The 25,568-nt window shown below is 39.8% G+C and overlaps 1 protein-coding gene across 2 annotated transcripts in view; it reads left to right on the top strand.

Annotated features, from left to right (window-relative positions):
* LOC148103587 (alpha-2,8-sialyltransferase 8E-like) overlaps positions 1 to 7,134 on the top strand; it is a 71,878-nt gene extending 64,744 nt beyond the window's left edge. For both annotated transcript variants that reach the window (XM_087838706.1, XM_087838707.1), the window contains 4 exons: positions 3,927 to 4,068; positions 6,295 to 6,407; positions 6,486 to 6,578; positions 6,657 to 7,134. In XM_087838706.1, the coding sequence (XP_087694832.1) occupies positions 3,927 to 4,068; positions 6,295 to 6,407; positions 6,486 to 6,578; positions 6,657 to 7,134 (826 nt within the window). The remainder of the gene's footprint in view (positions 1 to 3,926; positions 4,069 to 6,294; positions 6,408 to 6,485; positions 6,579 to 6,656) is intronic.
* Positions 7,135 to 25,568: the final 18,434 nt, after the last annotated feature.

The raw sequence follows: 25,568 nt of genomic DNA, 5'->3' as shown, positions 1-25,568 counted from the left end.
GGTCGGGGATGAGTTCCTGCCCCAAGTGGAGGAGTTCAAGTATCTCGGGGTGTTGTTTGCGAGTGATGGGAGAAGGGAGCTGGAGATCAACAGACGGATTGGTGCTGGTGAAGAGAGAGCTGAGTGTAAAAGCAAAGCTCTCAATTTACCGGTCGATCTACGTCCCTACCCTGACCTGTGGCCACGAGCTGTGGGTAGTACCTGAAAGAATGAGATTGTGGATACAAGCGGCGGAAATGAGCTTCCTCTCCCTTAGAGATAGGGTGAGAAGTTCGGTCATCCAGGAGGGACTCAGAGTAGAGCCGCTGCTCCTCCACATCGAAAGGAGCCAGCTGTGGTGGTTTGGGCATCTGACAAGGATGTGTCCTGTGCGCCTCCTGGGTGAGGTGTTCCGGGCATGTCCCACCGGGAGGAGGCCCCGGCGCAGACCCAGGACACGCTGGAGAGATTATATCTCTCGGCTGGCCTGGGAACACGTTGGTGTCCCCCCGGATAAGCTAGAGGAGGTGGCTGGGGAGAGGGAGGTCTGGGCTTCTCTGCTTAGGCTGCTGCCCCCGCGACCTGGCCCCAGATAAAGCGGAAGAAGATGGATGGATAAATGAATGAAAAAAATGCCACCTTCCAACAAAAGGCAGTACAGAAAGAGGGAATCCAGCTAAAGTGGAGCATGGGCTGCAAATTTACAGACTGTGGTGTTTACATGTAAGCTTCCCAAGTCGTGCTGCTTCTCTTTCTGGCCATACAAAAGTCATAGTGCCTAATTCTGATGAGAGGGGTTTGCAGCAGCACCCTGAAGATTTGAACTGATTACTTTTTTTGAGATGTAAACATTGTCCAAAAAGAGCATCCCTACATAAGCCCACAGTTCCTCTGTGTCCACCTAACACTGAGTGTTTCCTATAAAGGTTTGTCATGTCTACAATTTGCTACTGGATTTCTTCCTTTAGCAGAAGTGCATAACTGGGGGCATGGTATTTAGAATCCAAGTTCTGACTGCTAATCTTTGACACCCACAGTGTAGGAAGGAGCGCCACCGCAGGTCATTCTTACCAGCAGTTGTCAGACTCTATAACGCAGTTTACCATCCTTTGGTCATCTTACTCACCAGCTTGTTTTTTCACTGTACATTTTATACATAGCCCTGCACATTTTATACATATTTCCGTACAAATTTCCGTACATTGTTACTTGTATATACAAACTTTGTGTCTTCCTTTTATATTTTATATTCCCCTTGCTATAAGAGCTGTGGAACACCACAATTTCTCATCCATGGGATAATAAAGGTTTATTCTATTCTATTCTATTCCATTCTATTGATTTTTAGTGAGAAATTTTTTGGTATTAGGATAGAATAACGAGATAGTTCTCAAGTAGCCTCGCCATTTGAAGTTTATTTAAGGAACTGAGACAACAATTCCGAAACAAAAATATCCTCGATCAAATATAAGCTATAATCATTCAACACAGCCAATGTAATATGAGAAAAAGTAACAAACACTGCTCTAAGGAATAATAGATAGAAAGTAAACCTCACTAAAACAAGATGCAACCATGCTTCCTGAATCCATGACTGTGGTAGTGTTACACCGCTGAAATGATGGGCCAACACATCTCCCGTGCAACATATTTATTTTTTACAGAAAACTGTAAAGACAGAAAAATGTATGATTAATCACTTATTTCGGTGCGCGGGCCGTACGCTGCCTCTTCACCACCACTACTTCTTCTAGTGTTGAAAACATTACTTTTTACAAGTAACTTATACAGTTTCATATTCATATGCACTACTTTTATAAACTGCTTAAATCACAAAAATACATTTTACTATACACATGAATAATATTGTGAACTCTGACTACAGTTTTATATTGTTTTACTACTGTTTTAATCTATTTATGAACCTGACTTCTTAACTGTATTTATTAACCCTTTAAAACCGGTCGGAGCGGGCACGCTCTGTTTTGCGTAACTATTTTTAAATCCCGGTAGCTCTGCAACCATGTGAGCTAGCGCAATAATTTTTTTTGCATATGAAACCTGAGGAGTTGTACTTACATCTTATGCCATCAGCTTGTGCTAGGTCACAGTTTCCTTCCACATATAGCTTTGCAAAAACTGCATAAAAAGCGCTTGCAGCAACAAAAACATAATATTCCAGAAACAGGCTTTGCCGATCCGATCAGCTGTTTGTAACACTTCCTACATTGGATTAGACGTCAGCGCGAACTATCGCATGTCCACCATGACCTGCCCGAAACCGGAAGTGACGTCATTTTCGCGGAAATGTAGTTTTTTATTGTCCGGGCCTCAATGAGCCTATACTGGTGTTTTTAAAAGTTATGTTTAACTTTATGACTTTCTGTGTCGTTTCTGGGATGCTTAGGACTCATATTGAACTGCTGGAAATAGTTTATTTTGATGCATATGCTGCTTTTTTGCAAATTTGCACTATAATATTTATTTTTGTTTTTCCTGCAGTGTATAAAAATTGGTGTATTTCAAAAATAAAACTATGAAGACACTCAAAATAAATTTCCTGTGGTGGGAAACTATTTTGTGCAACTTTTTTGTATTTACAGTTTTGAGGGATAAGCCTCTTAAATTTCTCTAACTAGTAATATATGTTAAAAAAACAAAAACGATTTTCAATTTTTTTGTAGTTTATTGCACTTTTTTGCAATTTATGTAATCACTATGCACTTAATTCATACATATTATTAAAATCTAGGCTGTAATGGTTGTATTGATCTATAGCAACTTGAAATGCTCCCAAAAATGGCACTACAGCATGTAAAAATATAATATAAGCTCTGGCGGACTTGGTTCTATGGTAGGTCTTAAAGGGTTAAACTAGATTTCTTTCAAGTAAACGTTCTTCTTAACACATTTCTATAGCATTCACTCTTCATGAACTAAACATAAAGCAATTCACATTTTCTCTTATTGTGCAAAATATATATCTTGTGGCTTTAACCCAAAAATACATGCACCGAGCTCACAGAGTTTCGGTACAGTCTAACACTTGGATCGGCACAGACTAACAACAGGATGAACTTGGAAATTAGCTCTCTAGCTTAACATTCGCCACAAACAAGACACTTATCATTAATCGTCACAGCTGTGTGTCACTTTTATAACACCTGTTTATATTATCAACCACCTAGCTTACCCGTAAAGACATAAAAATGTCTGATTAATCAGTTCTTTCGGCGCGCAGGCCGTACCCTGCCTCTCCACCGCTGACACTACTTCTTCTAGTGTAGCGTCAGCTACCGATTCGTACAGGACCGAGCGCCCTCTGCTGGCGGAACTTATACAACAGTAAAACTGACATTGCAGTGGCCATACTAAAAGAAAGTGTCTTTCAGTATAAAATAAAATGGGGGGGTGGGGGTACTATTTTCATGTCTCTATCTTTAACATAGTGCCACAGTAGGCCTGTGGTGATCAGCAGTTGTTTTACAAGCTAGTGTCGTGTATGGCAGTTTGTGCCAGAGAAACCATTTCTGCATCAATTTTTCATTTGATAACTTTTAAGTGGGCTGAGATCAATTTCTTTGCCTTGAGAAACTCTTGGATCCTTTTGCAGTGTGCTTTCGGTCATCATCCTTTCATACTTTGAAACTTCTGTCGTGGAAGTTTTAAAGAAACTGCAAACACCTGGTGAGTGTCGTTTTGAAGTGGGTTTAATTACATGTTGTGCCAAGATAAGGACAAGGAGTCCCACCATCTGTTTAATGTCTCACATTATAGTGTTTTAAATAAAATAAAAGCCTTTTATATAGAATTAGCAGAAATGACAATGACAAAACAGATACATTGTATTTTACTCTAAAGATTGCAAATCTTTCCACTTAACACTAAAGCTAACTTTATTTATTTATTTTTTGTCGGGTCCTGTTTGTTTGTTTGTGTTTTTCAAGATTACAACTGACAATTAATTGCAATGGATCCAACAATGCCATTGTCACTCAGGAAAACACTCCAGCAGGATCTAAGATTGTTTGTGACAGGGACAGAAGCGTCATCCCTGTGACTCCAGAGCTTTTCAAGATCTTAATAAAAGTATGTTTTTCTTTTTTTTTTTTTCTTAAATTCTTCATTTTTTCTTCTTAATTTCAGGTCTTCGTTATTCATCAAATGTTCCAACATGATATCCCCATGTGTTGAAATCACATGTTTAGTCACATGTTAAATCTTTGATAAACAGGGACCTTTACCCTTAATGGATTAAATCAAATATAATTATTTAGTGTCTTCTGAAATTAGCTGCCTAGAGTACTTTTGCAGCAATTCCTCTGTATTAATAACTTTGTGGATGCTCCTTGTTTCATCCTGAGTTTTGCCTCTTACACTCACTAGCTAATTTATAGAGCAGGCAACAGCTTAATTTTGAAATTTAGTTATCAGGCTGTGCGAAATGTAACACTGCTATAACTTTATAGCATATTTAATTGTTATACATTTTAATATTTGTAAATGGACTGATTCTTATATAGTGCTTTTCTACTCTCCACTGTATACAACATGCCTCATTCACACCCACTCATGCAAGCACTTCTAAACGCAAGTGCACACAGTATTCACACACAGTCACACTCCGATGAACGCATCGGAGGGAGATTTGGGATTATTATCTTGCCCAAGGACACTTGACATGCAGACTGAGGAAGTTCAGGATCGAACCACCAAACTTCCGATCAGTAGCTGATCTGCTCTACCACCTGAGCCACAGCCACCTACAAATTTGTCAGTATATTAAAAAAATCCACCAAGGTCTTCAAGTCTAAGTTAATAATTTACTGGTTGAAAACTGACAACCCCCCCCCCCCCCCTCCCCAAAACAAAACAAAACAAAACAAAACAAAAACAAAAAACATATAACTTATAATCAATGATTCCTATATGTGTGGTTTATATTGTCAATATATAGAGAGTACCATATAAAGATTTAAAAAGTCACATTCCTTGAAGGTCAATTGTATGGCCTGTATTTGTATAGCACTTTACTCAGTCCCTAAGGACCCCAAAGCGCTTTACACGTTCAGTCATCCACCCATTCACACACTCGTGATGGCAAGCTACATTGTAGCCACAGCCGCCCAGGGGCACACTGACAGAGGCGAGGCTGCCGGACACTGGGCCCTCTGACCACCACCAGTAGGCAACAGGTGAAGTGTCTTGCCCAAGGACACAACGACTGACACTGTCTGAGCCGGGGCTCAACCTTCCGATTACAAGACGAACTGCCAACTCTTGAGCCTTGATCACTCCATGTAAGGAATTATATGGGGGTTTCACTAAGTTTCACATTAGTTTGGAATTTTGACTCCTTCTTCAAGCTCAAATAAGGTCAAACTTGTATAAAGTGGCTTTTTTTCTTGAAAACTAACTGCTTGTGTTTGCACTTGCAACATTTAGGAAGTGATATTGGTATATGGGGATTATAGTTTCCAAATATCATTTGACCTAACCTTTACATTTCACATCTGCTTCTCTTTCACATTGACCTAAAATCTTTAACAGAAAGAATGTAAAGAATTAGCTGACATATTTAAAAATTTACTGTGGCACAATAATATTCAACAAGCTCAATTTATTATACAGATATTTACCTACTCTTAAATAATGTTTGTGTAAAAATAAAATCCACATAAACATTTGTCATGTAATCCTAATCTAAGTTTTACTGCAGTACAAAACAAACAAAAACAAAACTAATATATACAATATCCAGTACTATTCTGTTGAAAGTAAACACTGCCCAGAAGGTAGGTTGCCTTGGTTTGTGGTGTCAGAGTGCTTCTTGTTTTATCTATCATTTTAAACTTCAACTTTCAAGTATGCCCTACAGTTATTGTCTCCTTCTATTCTAGGAGAGATTCACAAATACTGGGCCAAAGATTCACTTGGACTTAAAAAGAGACTGATTTTCAAAACAGATTTTGATAACAGGGACCTCATGAATTCATTGTTTTCAATGACAAAGGGGTTTGCACAGTAACTAGAACTAACCACCGTATATGTAATATCACATATATAATGATATCATGAAAGATTTCGATTCCAAGCAACTGATAATCCAGTTCTAATGTTTTAAAGGCAATCGGATTAAACAGGTCTATACATTTCCCTGAAGGTTTTAACGTGATAACCTTATCACTGACCTCTTCCTACATGTTTGCCATCTTCCATTAAATTCAGCGAGCACTTGTCTTTCACACAAAGTACATTTCAAACTGTTTAAATGTTGCTCTTTTTTAATTTATAATCTGTTGGTGTCAATTCCAGGAAAATCCTTTTTCAAAAAAGAGATGGGACACTTGTTCAGTTGTTGGGAGCGGTGGGATTCTGACAAACAGCGGCTGTGGAAAAATGATTGATTCAACTGATTTTGTTATTAGGTGAGAAAGATGTCAAGAACAAAAATTACGATGAGGACTCTTCTCTCTGTAAGTAATATTTTGTTGTTTTTTTTTCAGGTGCAACCTTCCTCCTCTGGAAAATGAATTTAAGAGTGATGTTGGCATGAAGACTAACCTTGTGACAGCAAACCCAAGCATCTTAATAAAGAAGTGAGCCAAGAGTGACTCTAACATTGAACTGACCTCTTAGTTTTGTGTAGTTTCTTTAACTAATATATTAATTTGCAGGTATGGGTCACTGATGGCACGTCGACGGGCGTTTGTAGACAGTCTCCACCAGTATGGCAACTCCCTGCTCCTCTTTCCTTGCTTCTCTTCTGGTGGTACTAGTACAGTGTGTCAGCGGGCTGTGTATGCCATTGAGGACATGAAAATTCCTATCCAACCAATCTTCACAAACCCTCAGTACTTACAAAATATGGACACATTCTGGAAATCTCAGGGGGTAAAGGGACGTCGGCCTAGCACTGGAGCATATATGATTAGTCTGGCTTTGGAATTATGTGAAACAGTTCATCTTTATGGATTCTGGCCATTTAGTAATGATCCATATAAGCTCTTTCCCCTGACTAACCACTACTATGATAATGTACCCTATAATAGTAGAGTCCATGCAATGCCAGATGAGTTTTACTTCTGGGTGCAACTGCACAACAAGGGCATTCTCAAGCTTCATCTTGAAGACTGTAAATCAAGTCAGGTCTAGTTTATATGATGGAATAAAATAAAAAAAGAGTGATAGTTTAAATCTGGGACTCCCCACCATTTGACCTTAGAACTGAAGAAGCTTCTCGGATGAGAGGTGAAACGTCTTCAAGCAACTTAAAGAAGTCCAGACGCTTTTCTTTGCAAGCTGCTTTGACTACGATGACCTGGATGACTGAGAACCTTCACAGACAAAATAAAAAAGAGTTTATTCAAGTGACCACCACAAAAGCCAAGACATTTGCACTGAAATCCAATATGTGTTTTTGTGATGAAGGCTAAATATTACTTTAACAGTCTTACAATATATCTCTAACTCTCTTTAATGCTGGTATGTTCTAACTGGCTCCTGAATGGTATTATACGGATTAAGATAGGATGCATCTGTGTGACTATTTTTTTAGGATCTCCATTCTAGGGCCCAGCGATATGGCCTAAAATTCATATTCCGGTGTAATTTGAAGCACGTGCGGTAACGATATATATCGCGATATATTCTTTTCTTCTGTAAAACGTATTTTCCACACTATAAGGCACACTTAAAATCCTTTAATTTTCTCAGAAATCGAGAGTGTGCCTTATGTATGAATTCTGGTTGTGCTCACTGACCTCGAACTGATTTTGGCATGCAGAAATCTGTTAAAAAATGTTTTAGTACAATTTTGGTAAGCCGCACTGCTTGATGGATTGTCAGAGCATTACGGCTACCGTAGTGAGGAGCTTCGCGGAGTAATCTGGGTCCAAAACTCGGTCCTTTTCAGGTCCCAAAGTCAAACGAACACTGAGAGTTAAAAACGGTCTAAATTATTTCATCTTTAATAAAATCATCAGCGTTGCTGCTTTACCAGGTGTAACAATTAAGTTTAACATCCAGGCATCAATGAAAACAGAATTTATTAAATTTAACGGAGTTACAAGTTAACAGGAAGTTAGCTCGCTAGTTCCCACCTAAACATGACATACCATGTTCTGACTGAGAGATTTTTGAAACTAATTAAAACGAACAGCTCTGCTACCACTTCCAAAATAAATGAAGACAAAAAACTAAACAGCAGTGGCGTTTGCAGGGTTACTGAAGTTGGACTACCTGGTATGTAATATTGTGCTACGTGATTGCTAGCGACACAGCTATGTTAGCATAACATTAGCTGAGTGAAGCTGGAGGATGAACGCTAACATTTTTTTCCACTCGATAAAAGTTAACGTGATGGATTCTGGTGGTCAGGGACAAATGCAATCGCATAGCAGGATGCTATACACAGGCCAAACTTCAGTCAGGAGAACAACTGAGATTATTCATCCACAATACGAGGTTAGTTATTAATATACTGCAACAACATGGGAACAGAACAGCTGCGAGAGAATTCAACATTAATGAATCAATGTTACGGAAGTGGAGGAAGCGCAGTTTTTGGCTTTCCCCGTATTTCAAAAGTGCTTTGTCTCTTCGCTATGACTGTCGCCCGCCATAATTTGCAGATGACAATGGTTGTAGCCGCTGCAATGCTTTCGACCAAAACAGACCCAGCTTGATGACATCATCAACATGCGCTATCGCGGTAGAGCGGTATAGTCAAAATCTCTATCGTTGGCCAAATTATTATCGTTTCGATCGTATATCGTTTATATCGCCCACCCCTACTAGGGCCCTGTGGTAATCATTAATACCTTATTTCAAATTTAGAAAAAACTCATTTACATAAATTTGGTCTTTATATGAAAAATGTGTCATTCCTGGATGTAAGGCCCATTTTAACATGATTGTATAGAGCATGGTTAATAAGAGCCACACTACAATAAGAGCATGATTAATGATGTGGTGTGTTGCAGATGAATGTAACCCACAAATAGGCTCATTATGATTACATTTTTGCACCTCTGGATGCAAACTGGATGCTAACTTTTCATATTTTAAGAAATTGTGTGTCTCACATTAAACATTAAGAAAACGGCATCAGTTTGTTTTTCATCCACACTCAGTCAGTAGAAGCTGAGTTGAAACTGAAGTGGGCAATTCACTAAAAAGGCCATGTTTCAGATTCTCATTAAAAATCTGATATACATGTTAGTGGTGATGAAGGTTGCAAAGGTAAATTTATACATGCAGAATTACTTCTTTTAATTTGTCTTCCATTTCATGCTGCTAATAGTTCCATGCACTCTTTTTTTTCCAAGTTCAAGATATTATACAACCATTTAGTCATAAGTAGAAGCTAGAACAATCTCATATGCATCCATGTACTTAAAAATTTGGATAGGAAGCTGAGGACATCCCAACATTGTCATTGTTCTGTCAAAAAATAATATTAACTAGTAAACTTAAGTACCTCACTCCAGTTCAAAATAATAAAAGATTGAGAACTCACTGAAAAGAAAAGGGGGCGTATTGAAGCACTTTATGATGATGTCTTTCTTGTTTTTATGACAGGTGATAATAAAAGCTAATAAAGTTATTAAGCACTGTATGAAATAGTAAAACCACTGCATTAATTCAATAATATTTCATGTTCAAATTAATTGTGAATGTGAAGAATCCAACAGAGCCATGAATGTGATAATTTAAACTTAAAGGGAGGGATCAGTGCTTTAGTTCTGGATAATCAGCTGTTTCTTGTCTTATTAAGTTATAGTAAGGTTTATAGCATGTGGTGTTCAATCTGTCTATAGTTTTGTTATGTTCTGAGTTTTGTGGTTTGTGTTGATCTATGATTCATTTTATACGTTGTCCTTCTTAGTAACTCCTCTCTTGGGTATTACAAATTCAGGGGGGTTATAATTTATAAAGGAGAGTATAAAACCTATAGAGTCATAAATGTTGTATTTTTACTAAAAAAATATATCATGAATGCAAAAGAGAAACAAATTTGACCTGACAAAGTATCTTTCATACTGCTTGCTACCATTGTGTATGATTTTGTGTCTGTGTGTGTGTGTGTGTGTGTGTACTATTCAAACATCTTTGTGAGGACTGACAATTGCATGCTACTACTTGTAGGGACCAATTGTTAGTCCTCAAGAATGTAAAGGCATTTTTGTCTGTCAAAATGTTGTTTTTAAGCTAGGGTTACAATTAGGTTGTGGTTAGGTTTGGGGTAAGTGTTAGGGTTATGTATTTATTTCACATTTTTAGGGTAAAGGGCTAGGAAAGGATTAGGTTAATTCAATATGCTCACTAAGGAGTGAAAATAAGTGTGCATCTGTGTGTGTAAGTTTTTAAAATCCATGATCAGCATCTAATCAACTTGGCTCCTTCATTACTGCCTAAATCAGTAATTCTTAAAGTGTGTGGCGTTCTGACAGATGGGGCTCAAGTTACCTGTCAGAAAAGTCATGCAGAACTAATGTTTAATATTGGAATCACAAACAAATAAACATATAAATTCTCTCATAAATCCTCTTGGTTTCACTGTGAATGTGGTAGGAGATGAGGAGAGAGTCATGCCTAATTTATTTTTGAAAACTCTGGCTGACAGTATGAGGCCAAAGAAATTGAGAAGAAACTTAGAGACATTACACCCCAGTGACATGCAGAAGCCATTTGAATTCTTTCAAAGAAAAATTGGAGAATACTGTCAGCAGAAAAAAACATTTTGTAAAATCTGCATGAGTAAACAGTAAAGCATTAATGGCATCATACAAAGACGCATACAGAATTGCTTTGAGCAAGAAACCACACAATAGCTGAGGAGCTCATACTCCCTGCAGCTTGTCCACTATTCTCGATTAGACAAGTGCTGCAAAATTTCAGGCTTTACCTCTCTCCGGTGACACAGTTGCAAGGTGAATGTGTGAACATGACCTTAAATGGGAGAACTGTGTAAGCAATTGCACAAATGGTGCACAAACGTTGGCAGAGACAAAGAAGGGGTTGCAGGCACTTACCAAGAGAGTCTCACCAAATGTGTAATGGATGCATTGCCTCCTACACAGAGAAGCGGCCACATTGAGGCAGATTAACCCCGATGTTGTTGCCGTGGTGAATTTTATTAAAACCGCTTAAAGTGTGACTGTTTACCACACTTTGGGATCATAACTTATAGCTGTTTTATTTCACAGCGTTGAGCTCAGAGAAGAAATTTGAATGTTGTGACAGGAGGAAGGCATGCATGAAGTTGAAAGCAAGTTTAATGATGAAGACTTTCTGATGGACGTGGCCCATCTAAGTGTAATAGATCAAGAAACTGACATCATAGCCCATTGTTTCCTTCAGTGGTGCTATATAGTCATTGTGCAAATGTACTGTTTATAAGGTTGGGGAAACCTGCAGCTGAGACTGAAGAAGTCACTTGGATTAGTAACAAAACATTTCCCCCACTGAAAACACTACGCCCAGTAGTGATGGTAAATTCGATTCTTTTTACTACATTGAGTTTAAATGAGTCACCCACCAAAGTGAATCAGGTTTTTTGAGTCCTTTGAGTCACTGAGTCAGTTGACCAGAGAGTGCAAAACATTTACATTTTCACTCAAACTTAAATTGTTTCTCTTTTCATGCATATTCTACTGCTGAGTGATTGAAAAAGAAAAACAACTATTTTTATAGAGCAAAAAGGAGCAAAAAAAAAGGATTTATATATTTATATATAAATATATATTTATTTATATATATTTATATATTTATATATATATATATATATATAAATATATATAAATAAATATATAAATATATATTTATTTATATATATTTATATATTTATATATATATATATATATATATATATATATATATATATATATATATATACACAGAGCTATTTAAAATTATGTTTCTTACTGTCACTGTTGATATTGATTATATATAGCCATATAGGAATGCTAAATGGGGATTCTAAATATCAACTTACTCTGGACCGCTTCTTCAAGTTCAAATAAGGTTAATTCTTTAATCATTAAAACTATACTTAAAACTTCAATTGCTTTTGTTTGCAGTGAGAGCATTTAGGGAATTCTATTGGTATCTAGCGATGGTTAATATCACACTCTAGCTTGTAACCAAATATCATGTCACATTTGAGCTCTGATTTTTACACTGACTCACTGATTTTTAAACACCATCATCATCTTAAATTGAAACTGATCTCTGGCACCACTGATGTGACTGTGACTGAACTATGACTGTAAACACAAAAGCTGTTCTGCAACTGTTCAACATCAACAACAGCAATACTGTAGACTTCAATACAATACTGCAGACTAACTAAATGTCCCCTTGTGGGGACAGTTAAAGGACTATTCTATTCTATTCTATTTGTAAAGGCTGCAAGTAAGAGCAAACATTGCCATGACTTGTTCATTAAGAAATTAAAATTTTTATGTCAAGATTAAGTCATGTAAGCCCCCTGCAGGAAGGAGTAGGTCTAAGGAGCTTGGAAAGAAAAGTGTCAGAACTTCTTTATTTTTCTTGAAGACATCAACATGGTCAACATGACCCCCCTTGGGGGACACTGCCACCACATCCACCATTTGCTCTTTAAACTGAAGAAGCTTCTCGGGTGAGAGGTGAAACGTCTTAAAGAAAATTTTTAAAAATCCAGACGCTTTTCTTTTCAAGCTCCTTAGATGATGACCTGGATGACTGAGAACTTTCACAGACACCCAGTGCAGGAAGGTTACTAAATGTACTGGAATGCTTGTGCATTACAGGGAAGTCATTGATGAAGTGAAAAAGCTCAATCAAACGTGGGAAAAGCATGAGGAGAATTACCACAGATTCAGGTAAGACCTAACATCCTGATATTATTGATTGATCGTTGAGTTTTATTTTTATGTGAATTTCTGGTTAATAATAAATAAATAAATAAAAACTGCCTGAGTCTAGTATGTGAGTACAAGCATGGAAGACGGCAGACTACAGGAAACAGCTGCTATTTATCCTCAAATGCAGATGAGGCAGGATTACTCCTAAAGGTCTTTAAGAAGAACGTTTATTTGAAAGAAATCTAGTTTAATAAATACAGTTAAGAAGTCAGGTTCATAAATAGATTAAAACAGCAGTAAAAACAATATAAAACTGTAATCAGAGTTCACAATATTATTCATGTGTATAGTAAAATGTATTTTTGTGATTTAAGCAGTTTATAAAAGTGGTGCATATGAATATGAAACTGTATAAGTTACTTGTAAAAAGTAATGTTTTCAACACTAGAAGAAGTAGTGTCAGTGGTGAAGAGGCAGCGTACGACCCGCGCGCCGAAAGAAGTGATTAATCATACATTTTTCTGTCTTTACAGTTTTCTGTAAAAATAAATATGTTGCACGGGAGATGTGTTGGCCCATCATTTCAGCGGTGTAACACTACCACAGTCATGGATTCAGGAAGCATGGTTGAATCCTGTTTTAGTGAGGTCTACTTTCTATCTATTATTCCTTAGAGCAGTGTTTGTTGCTTTTTCTCATATTACATTGGCTGTGTTGAATGATTATAGCTTATATTTGATAGAGGATATTTTTGTTTCAGAATTGTTGTCTCAGTTCCTTAAATAAGCTTCAAATGGCGAGGCTACTTAAGAACTATCTCGTTATTCTATCCTAATGCCAAAAAATATCTCACTAAAAATCAATAGAATGGAATAGAATAGAATAGAATAAACCTTTATTATCCCATGGATGAGAAATTGTGGTGTTCCACAGCTCTTATAACAAGGGGAATATAAAATATAAAAGGAAGACACAAAGTTTGTATATACAAGTAACAATGTACAGAAATTTGTATGGAAATATGTATAAAATGTGCAGGGCTATGTATAAAATGTACAGCGAAAAAACAAGCTGGTGAGTAAGATGACCAAAGGATGGTAAACTGCGTTATAGAGTCTGACAACTGCTGGTAAGAATGACCTGCGGTGGCGCTCCTTCCTACACTGTGGGTGTCAAAGATTACTGCTGAACGAGCTGCTCAGTGCTCGTACAGTCTCATGCAGGGGGTGAGCTTTTCGGTTGGAAGGCCACACTCTAAGTTATGAACTTATTCCATAACAGTAAATAATGAATAACAGACTTTGTTGGTCTCCCACAAAGCCTGCAACCCTCTGCTACATTCCAGCAGTCAGAACTTGGATTCTAAATACCATGCCCCCAGTTATGCACTTCTGCTAAAGGAAGAAATCCAGTAGCAAATTGTGGACATGACAAACCTTAATAGGAAACACTCAGTGTTAGGTGGACACAGAGGAACTGTGGGCTTATGTAGGGATGCTCTTTTTGGACAATGTTTACATCTCAAAAAAAGTAATCAATTCAAATCTGCAGGGTGCTGCTGCAAACCCCTCTCATCAGAATTGGGCACTATGACTTTTGTATGGCCAGAAAGAGAAGCAGCACCACTTGGGAAGCTTACATGTAAACACCACAGTCTGTAAATTTGCACCCCATGCTCCACTTTAGCTGGACTCCCTCTTTCTGTACTGCCTTTTGTTAGAAAATGGCATTTTTTTTTCATTCATTTATCCATCCATCTTCTTCCGCTTTATCTGGGGCCAGGTCGCAGTGGCAGCAGCCTAAGCAGAGAAGCCCAGACCTCCGTCTCCCCAGCCACCTCCTCTAGCTTATCCGGGGGAACACCAACGCGTTCCCAGGCCAGCCGAGAGATATAATCTCTCCAGCGTGTCCTGGGTCTGCGCCGGGGCCTCCTCCCGGTGGGACATGCCCGGAACACCTCACCCAGGAGGCGCACAGGAGACATCCTTGTCAGATGCCCAAACCACCAAAGCTGGCTCCTTTCGATGTGGAGGAGCAGCGGCTCTACTCTGAGCCCCTCCTGGATGACCGAACTTCTCACCCTATCTCTAAGGGAGAGGAAGCTCATTTCCGCCGCTTGTATCCGCAATCTCATTCTTTCAGTCACTACCCACAGCTCGTGGCCACAGGTGAGGGTAGGGACGTAGATCGACCGGTGAATTGAGAGCTTTGCTTTTACACTCAGCTCTCTCTTCACCAGCACCAATCCGTCTGTTGATCTCCAGCTCCCTTCTCCCATCACTCGTGAACAAGACCCCGAGATACTTGAACTCCTCCACTTGGGGCAGGAACTCATCCCCGACCCAGGGTGAGCACTCCACCCTTTTCTGGCTGAGAACTATGGCTTCAGATTTGGAGGTGCTGATCCTCATTCCTGCTGCTTCACACTCAGCTGCGAACTGTTCCAGTGCGAGCTGGAGGCCATCACCTGATGAAGCCAACAAAACCACATCATCCGCGAAAAAGAAGAGATGAGATTCTGAGGCCACCGAAGTGAAAGCCCTCCGCCACTTCGCTGCGCCTAGAAATCCTGTCCATAAAAATCACAGAATCTGTGACAAATGGCAGCCCTGGCGGAGCCCATCACCCACCGGGAATGAGTCCGACTTATTGCCGGCAATGCGAACCAAGCTCTTGCAACGGTTGTATAGGGATCGAATGGCCCGTAGCAATGGGCCAGACACCCCATACTCCCGTAGCACCTCCCACAGGACACCCCGAGGGACATGGTCGAATGCCTTCTCCAAGTCCACAAAAGACATGCAGACTGGTTGGGCAAACTCCCATAAGATAAGATAAGATAACCTTTATTAATCCCACACGTGGGGAATTTGTTTTGTCACAGCAGGAAGTGGACAGTGCAAAAGTTATATAGCAAATATTAGAATACAATAAGAATAAAATACTGTACACAACTGTACCGAATAGAATAAAATAAAATACTATATACAGTAGAATAAACAGAATAAAATATACAATATGATAAAAATAGAATACAAATGCTTTATACAACTGAGTAAAAATACAACTTTGTCAGAAAAAGAGTATTGCACTTAGTGTTATTTCACATGTGTGGATGTGTGTGTTTGATCAGTTGGAGTCTTTGTTGTGGAGTCTGACAGCAGTGGGGAGGAAAGACCTGTGAAATCTCTCCGTCCCACACCGTGGGTGCCGCAGCCTGCCACTGAAGGAGCTGCTCAGTGCTGTCAGAGTCTCCTGCATGGGGTGGGAGATGTTGTCCATCAGGGAAAACAGCTTAGCCACCATTCTCCTGTCACTCACCACCTCCACTGGGTCCAGAGGGCATCCTAGACCAGAGCTGGCCCTGCAGATCAGCCTGTTCAGTCTCTTCCTGTCCCCGGCAGAGATGTTGCCAGCCCAGCATACCACACCGTAAAAGATAGCTGTGGCCACAACAGATGCCACACATGCAACCTCCAGTATCCTTGAGAGGATAAAGAGCTGGTCCCACCCCGGTCTGCCAGTCCAGAGGTACTGCCCCTGATCTCCACGCAAAGGCGTGTCAGCCAGGATAGCCCTACAACGCCCAGAGCCTTCAGGAACTCGGGCTTGACCACATCCACACCAGGGGCTCTGCCACCAAGGAGTTGTTTAACTTCAATTTTTTCAATTCAATTCAATTTTATTTATATAGCGCCAAATCACAACAAATGTCGCCTCAAGGCGCTTCATAGATACAGAGAAAAGCATGTATGTAACTGCCTCATTGACCTCGCCCCCGGAAATTGGCAGGTCATCCACATCATCCCCAGACTCTGCTTCCTCCTTGGAAGACATGTCAGTGGGATTAAGGAGGTCTTCAAAGTATTCCTTCCACCGCCCAACAATTTTCTCAATCGAAGTCAGCAGCGCTCCGCCAGCACTATACACAGTGCAGGTAGAGCACCGCTTTCCCCTCCTGAGACGCCTGACGGTTTGCCAGAATCTCTTCGAGGCAGTCTGAAAGTCTTTTTCCATGGCCTCTCCGAACACCTCCCACACCGGAGTTTTTGCTTCAGCCACTGCCCGAGCCGCATTCCACTTGGCCTGTCCATACCTGTCAGCTGCCTCTGAAGTCCCACAGGCTAACCAAGCCCGATAGGACTCCTTCTTCAGCCTGGTGGCTCCCTTCACCTCTGGTGTCCACCATTTGGTTTGGGAGTTACCACCACGACAGGCACCAACCATCTTGCGGCCGCAGGTCAATGCAGCAGCTTTGGCAATGGAGATGCTGAACATGGTCCATTCGGACTCAATGTCCCTAGTGTCCCTCAGAATGCTGTTGAAGCTCTGCCGGAGGTGTGCGTTGAAGATCTCACGGACTGGGCCTCTGCTAGGCGTTCCCAGCACACCCTCACTACTCGTTTAGGTGCACCGGGTCTGTCCAGTGTTCTCCCTGCCACCTTATCCAACTCACCACCAGGTGGTAATCAGTTGACAGCTCAGCCCCTCTCTTTACCCGAGTGTCCAGAACATATGGTCGCAGGTCTGGTGATAAGATTACAAAATTGATCATCGACCTGTGGCCTAGACCATCCTGGTGCCACGTGCCCTTATGGACACTCTTATGTTCGAACAAGGTGTTTGTTATTGCCAAACTGTGATTTGCACAGAAGTCCAATAACAAAACACCGCTCGGGTTCAGATCAAGGAGGCCGTTCCTCCCAATCACGCCCCTTCAGGTCTCGATGTCGTTACCCACGTGAGCATTGAAGTCTTCCAGTAGGACAACTGTCTCATGGTGGAGCATCTTCCAGCACCCCACCCAGGGACTCTAAGAAGGCTGAACTGCCACTTGGTGCATAAGCACAGATGACAGTCAGGATCCGTTCCTTGACCCGAAGGCGGAAGGAACACACCCTCTCATCCACCGGAAAGAACCCCAACGTACAGGCAGCAAGACGAGGGGATATTAGAATACCCACCCCAGCCCGCCGCCTCTCACCAGGGGCAACTCCAGACTGAGACAGAGTTTATCCCCTCTCCAGAAGACTGGTTCCAGAGCCCAAGCCATGCATAGAGGTATGCCCGACTATATCTAGCCGGTACCTCTAAACCTCACGCACTAACTCAGGCTCCTTCCCCACCAGAGAGGTGACATTCCATGTCCCAATTGCCAGTCTTGGTAGCCGGGGATCAATCCGCCAGGGCCTTCGCTCCTGGCCGCCGCCTGGGACACAATGCACCCAAACCCCACGGCACCTCCTGCAGGTGGTGGGCTTGTGGGAGGATGGGCCCATGTCCCCTTTTCGAGCTGTGCCCGGCAACAGAAGCTCGCTCTTGATTACCCTCCCCGGGCCTGGCTCCAGGGCGGGGCCCCAGTAACCCTATCCTGGGCAGGGTAAACTGTTCCCTCGATGTTTTACTCATAAGGGTCTTCTGAATCGCTTTTTGTCTGGTCCCTCACCCAGGACCAATTTGCCATGGGAGACCCTACCAGGAGGCAAAAGCCCCTGCAATCCCTGGACACACAAACCCCTCCACCATGATTCACGGAGAGGTTTTTTTTGTTTTTTGTTTTTTTTTTCATTCGGACCAAGTATGTCAAGTATGACATTTTGTAAAAATGTCACACTTTAAAAATTCCAATGGTTCTTTAAAGTATCAACTCTTTGCTTTTTTCCCCAGTGATAGCAGGGTCATTTTGGTAATTACAAGCAGAGCACTGCATCCAATTCTTGGCAAATAACACAGAAAATACTGAAAACAAAACAATTAAAAGCAATAAAAAGAACCCAAATGCCCAATAAAATGTCTGCTTTCTGTAGAGCACCATCACACTCACTCACTCTCTTTTCTTTCAACAATCATTCATCTTCTTTGGGCTGCTGCTGTGTGGGATTACTGTAACGACCCTGATGTCACTGAAAAATTCAGGAACAGTTGGAGTTCTTTCAATTCAACAAATGGTTCAGGAGTTAGGGGAGTTACAGATATTGAAAAAAAATGGCAAAAAAAACTGTCATCTGACACTAGCAACATTTTAGACTTTAGAAAGGTAGCACAAGATCTGGTTTAACCCTTTAAAACCGGTCAGAGCGGGCACGCTCCGTTTTGCGCAACTACTTTTAAATCCCGGTAGCACTGCAACCACGTAAGCTAGCGCAATAATTTTTTTTGCATATGAAACCTGAGGAGTTGTACTTACGTCTTATGACATCAGCTTGTCCTAGGTCACAGTTTCCTTCCACATATAGCTTTGCAAAAACTGCATAAAAAGCACTTGCAGCAACAAAAACATAATATTCCAGAAACACGCTTTGCCGATCCGATCAGCTGTTCATAACACTTCCTACGTCCATCAGCGTGAACTATCGCATGTCCGCCATGACCTGCCCGAAACCGGAAGTGACGTCATTTTCACAGTTTTCTACCATCCGGGCCTCATGAGCCTATACTGGTGTTTTTAAAAGTTATGTTTGACTTTATGACTTTCTGTGTCGTTTCTGGGATGCTTAGGACTCATATTGCACTGCTGGAAATACTGGAAATAGTTTATTTTGATGTATATGCTGCTTTTTTGCAAATATGCACTATAATATTTATTTTCGTTTTTCCTGCAGTGTATAAAAATTGGTGTATTTCAAAAATAAAACTATGAAGGCACTCAAAATAAATTTCCTGTGGTGGGAAACTATTTTGTGCAACTTTTTTGTATTTACAGTTTTGAGGGATAAGCCTCTTAAATTTCTCTAACTAGAAATATATGTTAAAAAAACAAAAACGATTTTCAATTTTTTTGTAGTTTATTGCACTTTTTTGCAATTTATGTAATTACTATGCACTTAATGCAGACATATTATTAAAATTTAGGCTGTAATGGTTGTATTGATGTATAGCAACTTGAAATGCTCCCAAAAATGGCTCTACAACATGTAAACTACTTTGTCTGAGGCTTTATCTACTCCTCGTCACCTAAAGGAGCCAACCGAGGTGTTCTGGGCATGTCCCACCAGGTGGAGGGCACACCCAGTGTGGGATTAAATAAAGTCGCAAGCAGATTCTCTTCGTTTCTGGTGTTTTGCTAAGCACAGAATGTTTTTCGTACCTTTTCTGCAAGACAGGTTTTCTTTTGTGTGTGTTTTGTTAGTAATGGAAGTGTTTTTAAAGCAACTGTCATCTAAAGGATCTATTGTTCTGTCTGTGTCCCTGTTTTCAGAGGTAAATTCCACATGATGCTTTAAGGCCACCCCCACCATGTACACTCCATCTTATAGCTGAATTCTGCAGCTCTCCAGCTTCAAAAACCAGATTGTCTAGGAATCCTGTTAGTTGATGGGAAAACCTTCAGTAAGCTTTGGAATACAAGCGGTGTGGCCTTGAGTTGTATTTGCATGACAAAAGCATATACAGTAAGGTGGGCCATCTTGTTACACTACATACATGTGGAACAGCCAGGTGCTGTCATGAGGAATGTACCTCTGGGTGACCGGGGCACAAACAGATCCATCGCTCTTTCTCAGGATAGTCGGTCTCTACAGACATTAAAAAAGCTGACAGCTATGAAAACACCTTCAGAATTAATGAATGTTCAACACACACACACACACAGTGAGACACAGAATTTGGCACATCTGTATTACATTTTCATCCAGTAATGGCACAAACTCTCTAATAAACTGAAGGTTTAATGCTCACATTTACATAAAATGTTCACAGAACATTTAAAAGATGGATTTTTGGCTTTTTGCAATACCATTTATTTTTGCTTATGTACTTCAGACTTTTCTTTTGTTGTTGTCCTCATCCATCTCTAAGGAAACGTATCTCCTTTTATCAAGAAACGTGGGCAAGCATGCAGAACTCAGCTACCTGTCAGTGGATCACCAGCTTCCTGACAGACAGAAAGCAGCAAGTGAGGCTGGGGGAGATCACCTCTGAAACTCGGTCCCTCAGTATTGGTGCCCCTCAAGGATGTGTCCTCTCACCACTACTGTTCTCCCTCTACACTAACGACTGCACCTCCAAGAACTCGGCTGTTAAACTCCTAAAGTTTGCAGACGACACCACCGTCATTGGCCTCATTCAGGATGGTGATGAGTCTGCATACCGGCAGGAAGTTGAGCGGCTGGTACTCTGGTGCAGTCAGCACAATCTGGAGCTGAACACTCTTAAAACTGTAGAGATGACAGTGGACTTTAGGAGACATCCCTCAACTCTGGACACAGACTTTTTGATCTGCTGCCCTCTGGCAGACGGTACAGAAGCCTGCAGACCAGGACCACCCGACATAGGAACAGTTTCTTTCCCCTCGCCATCTCCCTCCTAAACAGTTGACCTGTCACACTGCTCCCACTGCCAGACTGCAACTGCACCTTATGTACATTCTGTAGTATTTATTCCACCTCATTTCATTTCTGTATTTTATGTTTATAAGTTTAGATTAGTTATTTATAGTTGGTTTACACAGCTTTGTGTATGTATGTGTATGCATGTGTAACGTATATATAAACACGTGTGTGTGTGCGTGTGTGTTTATGTGTGCGTGTGATTTACATGGCTGTGCTTGAGAGCCTCTACTGGAACCAAATTCCTCGTATGTGTCTCCACATATACTTGGCCAATAAACACGATTCTGATTCTGATTCTGAATTAATAAAGTATACACTAATATTAATTACAGACATCATTAAGATCAGCACTAACCAGAGTGCATCTTGCACATGCACTTCTTTTGTGGGTGCACTTCTATGCACATGTTAGTGATGTTTTTCTGCAACACACAATCTATCCTCATGATCCATGAAGCCAATGTGAACTTTGAAAGGTTGTCTGAGGATGAAGTTGTTTATTAAAGCAGCAGTTAAAACCTTGCTGGTCAGTGATTTCTGTTTATCTCAGTCGCTGGAGGTCAGAGACTGACCTGCTCCCTTTTTTATTCATAAATCAAACACAAATCAATGAAAGAAAGGATCAAAAGGATTAAGATTAAAGGTACAAATTTACCTTCACTTTACTGTGCATTCAAATATATTGAAAAAGAGACCTAATAGGATCCAGAAAAGAACTAAAAATCAAATGAACGTGGTGAAAGAAGAATGAAAAGAAGCAGAAAATCACTTAGGACAATAACCAAAGAAGTATTGTGTTATTTAAAGGGCCATTTCATGAAAAATCATTGAAAACCACCAACCTGATCCCCCAGAATCAGTTTATGTTTTTTTATTTTTTTATTTTTTCATGCAACACCTTTATTATTTTCATTGAAGGCATCTAGAATTTACCTTTGTAACCTTTGCGATGTTGTGCTTTCCTTTCCAGCATTTTTATTCCTGTATAAGTTATTTATTGATAGGAGATATTATATCCTAGCTGGTATTTCAACAAAAAATTATATGTGTAGTATTTAATTCTTAACATTGTCCCTTTTTTAACCTCCCCGGCACCTTTTTATTCCCTTCTATTGAGAGACCGGAGAAATTCTTGAATTTACTGAAATTGCCCAGAGGGTTGGGTTGGACCCTTTGATGGGATGGTTGTAGCCCCACAACTCTCCCTTATTCAAGAGAAAAAGGCAATGAGCTGCTGTGAATGGAAAAACTGGTTCTCACACGCTGACACTTTGAGGTTAAAGAACAAACCTGAATCTAGTCAAGTTTTAATACCATCATCCGTTGGACATTTCTAATAATCTGTGTGTGGGCTACATAAGCAGAAATGTGTGCTGTGACATCTGCGTCTCTCTGCTGGACTTTGCTCTGTCTGCATCCTGTTCGTCCCTGCAGGTGGGACTGAATTTGCTTTAAATGCATTGAGTGTGTGTGTGACCAGAGGTGGATCAGATCAGAGGTGATCATAATTTTCAGATTAACATCTTGCTGTTAATCTGAAAATTAAAACAAATCATTCAATAACTGCACTGTGAGCTTTCTGTGCTTCTTGTCTGAGCAGTTATACATAGCGATGGATATACAATCATCACACCATGCTCACTCTCATCAGACATAAGGTGTTGTTTCCACATTATCAATAAGGACACATTTATTAATCAGACAAAATCATATCTGAAAAGTCATCAATTTATCAAAATCAAGGTGTTATTCTCAGTGTTTCTCTCTATCATCTCTCTTTTGTCTGTAATATGTCTTTATTTCATCAGGTTTTTGCTGAGAGGAAGTAAAATTGTGTTTCAACCATGAATTAATGTTCTGTATGTGACAGTATTAAAATGAATGAATTCAAATGTTTTAGCTTCTATTTGGAATCATGAGAGTGTTTCACAGTGTGAAGATTTAATCACCACAAAAATAACATGTGTTTAAATGAAGAAATTAAACCTTAACTCTGATGGAAACACCTGAAAGTCAACATATAAAGGATGCTAAGAGGCGTGTCTTACTGGGCTTAAGCCCGGGTTGTTTTTCCAGAAGCCCGGGGTCTTTTGGAGTGTAATTTGTTTCATAGGTAGATGCCTGGCTGACAACTGTATAAACCAAAAACTACACACAATATTCAAAGCAAATAGCGCACACAGTGGGAATTTACCACTGTGCGTAAATTCCCCCTATTTTTGGTATGATCCAAGCTCAGACACTGGGCATGTGAGCGAGGGGGGAGAAGCTGCTGCCTGCGAGAAGCGCAGACAGAGGAGAGCTTAAGTTTAACCAGATACCAAAGCAAATCATTCGTACTGTACAAATAATGTAAATATGACGGTGTATCACGAAAGATTGATATCAAACTGATCACTTGACCCATATTACGTTACTTGCTCTTCGAGTGAATCAACAAATGGCGAAATGAAAAGCTGAACAACAACAATGCTGTTTGGTTTCTTTAGAGAGTCTTAGCTTACATGTGTATTTATTTTATATTTTCAGTTGTTTCCCTCCACGGCTAAATAAAGCACGAAATCAGTTTCAGTGATGTACTGATGTACATTGACATTAGAGAGTTCTTTCAAAGAGAAAAACTCAGGTAAATGTTATTTTATATATTATGCTTTGTATGTTGTTCAGTATATTTCTGTGCAAAATAAGAGAATTTTCAATTCAATTCACTATATTCATAGTTGAAACCACATAGTTACATACACTTTATTTCTTTAAAGGAGTTAAGTTGAACATCAACTTAGATTAAACTTTTTTGTTTTAGATTAATATTGAAATAACTTTTGAATTAGTTAAATGTCAGAACAAAGAGAGAGAGAGCAGTCTATTTTTTATCACTTTCATCAAATTGAGGAGTACATGTACACTAAGTTTATTATGTCTTTAATTAATAAGAAAACTGCAGACGATTCCATCCTGAGCATAAAAAGCTTCTGGTTAGTAAAGTCAATTTGAGTAAATTGGTGGCTAGGGCTGCCACGATTCGTCAACTAGTTACGATTATGTCGACATTAAAATCGTCGATGACTAATTTAATAGTCGACGCGTCGTTTGAAGCTTTGTAAGATCCTGAAAGACGCAGGAATTAGTAGTAGGATTTAAGAGTGTAGTAATGGACTGAAACAGAAGATGACAGCACTGCATCTACAAGGATCCCAGCTACAGACAGTTTCTCTCTTTACTCTTAAATTTAACAAATATGATTTTTATATTTATCAATCAAAAAAATAAACATTTAGTCTGATTTGATGTTTCACAATTAAAAAAGTGTTTTTATCTGAAGAGTATGTAAATATCTGGTTTCAACTGTATATTTGATGATGTTGGTGTTTGGTTTGATTGTCAGCACAAAGAAGGAGAGCAAGGAACAGAGATGGAACAAGAGCAGGTGAGACACACATGTTCGTCAAATGGTTGTTTACCAAAACTCATCAGAACATGTATCTTTTTAGGTTTGTTATTTTTCAAATTCTATATTTATTAAGTTATGCAGGCTTGTTTGCACAACAAGGCTAAATAATGATATAAACCTTTCTGAATCTTAATAGTACACTTTGGTAGAATTAAAAAATAAGTGTAGTGCAGGTCGGATGATCTGATATCGTCGTGTTGGTGTTGTTCCCAGATCATCATGAAAATCTTGTTCCAGGTTCAACATTGCAAGTGACCAATCACATTATTGTGACGTTATTCTTTTGCGCACCAACCCATTCGTGCATTTATGAAATTCCAATGTTGCAAGGACAATATCAATTCTGCTTAGCATTTATTAAAGGGTTAGGGTCAGGGTTAGGGTCAGGGTTAGGGTCCGTTGATCGGCGGACAAAGGCGGTTTCTCGCAGCTTAAGTACAGTTTTTTGTTTTACGCCGGTTTTTCCCGAAGTCGCAAAAGTATGACATCACAACATTCTGATTGGTCACTTGCAATGTTGATCCTGGAACAACCTTTAGTATGATGATCTGGGAACAACACCAACACGAGGATATCAGATTGTGTAGTGCAGGTCTATGATGATTTTCAGTGTCTTGGTTAAGTGCTAAAGTAGTCCTGTTTTAATTCCCGATCAGTTCTGGGTCTGGTTGAATTGGAGTGTAGTCACCGTGTCTTGATACTGTGTTTACCCTTTAGGGCTAAACCCCGGGTGTATAAAATGTCTGGCTCCACCCCTGCTTTGAGACACACTTATTTCACACAGATATAGTCCAACACTGTTGCTTAGTAAAGTTTTCTAGCTTGTTCCTATTTTAATGATTAATAATGACAGTAAAACAACAAATCACAGAAAAAAAGGAAGCTCTGACCGAGTGAAAGAAGAATAAATCCTCATCAACTTTCTCACATCTGCGTTGAATTTTGATTTAAAAGAAC

This window comes from Neolamprologus brichardi, chromosome 3, assembly GCF_056152115.1.
Source record: "Neolamprologus brichardi isolate AB-2024 chromosome 3, ASM5615211v1, whole genome shotgun sequence".
Taxonomy (NCBI): Eukaryota; Metazoa; Chordata; class Actinopteri; order Cichliformes; family Cichlidae; genus Neolamprologus; species Neolamprologus brichardi.
The sequence above is the reverse complement of the archived record's forward strand: the minus strand, read 5'-3'. Positions and strand labels throughout refer to the sequence as shown.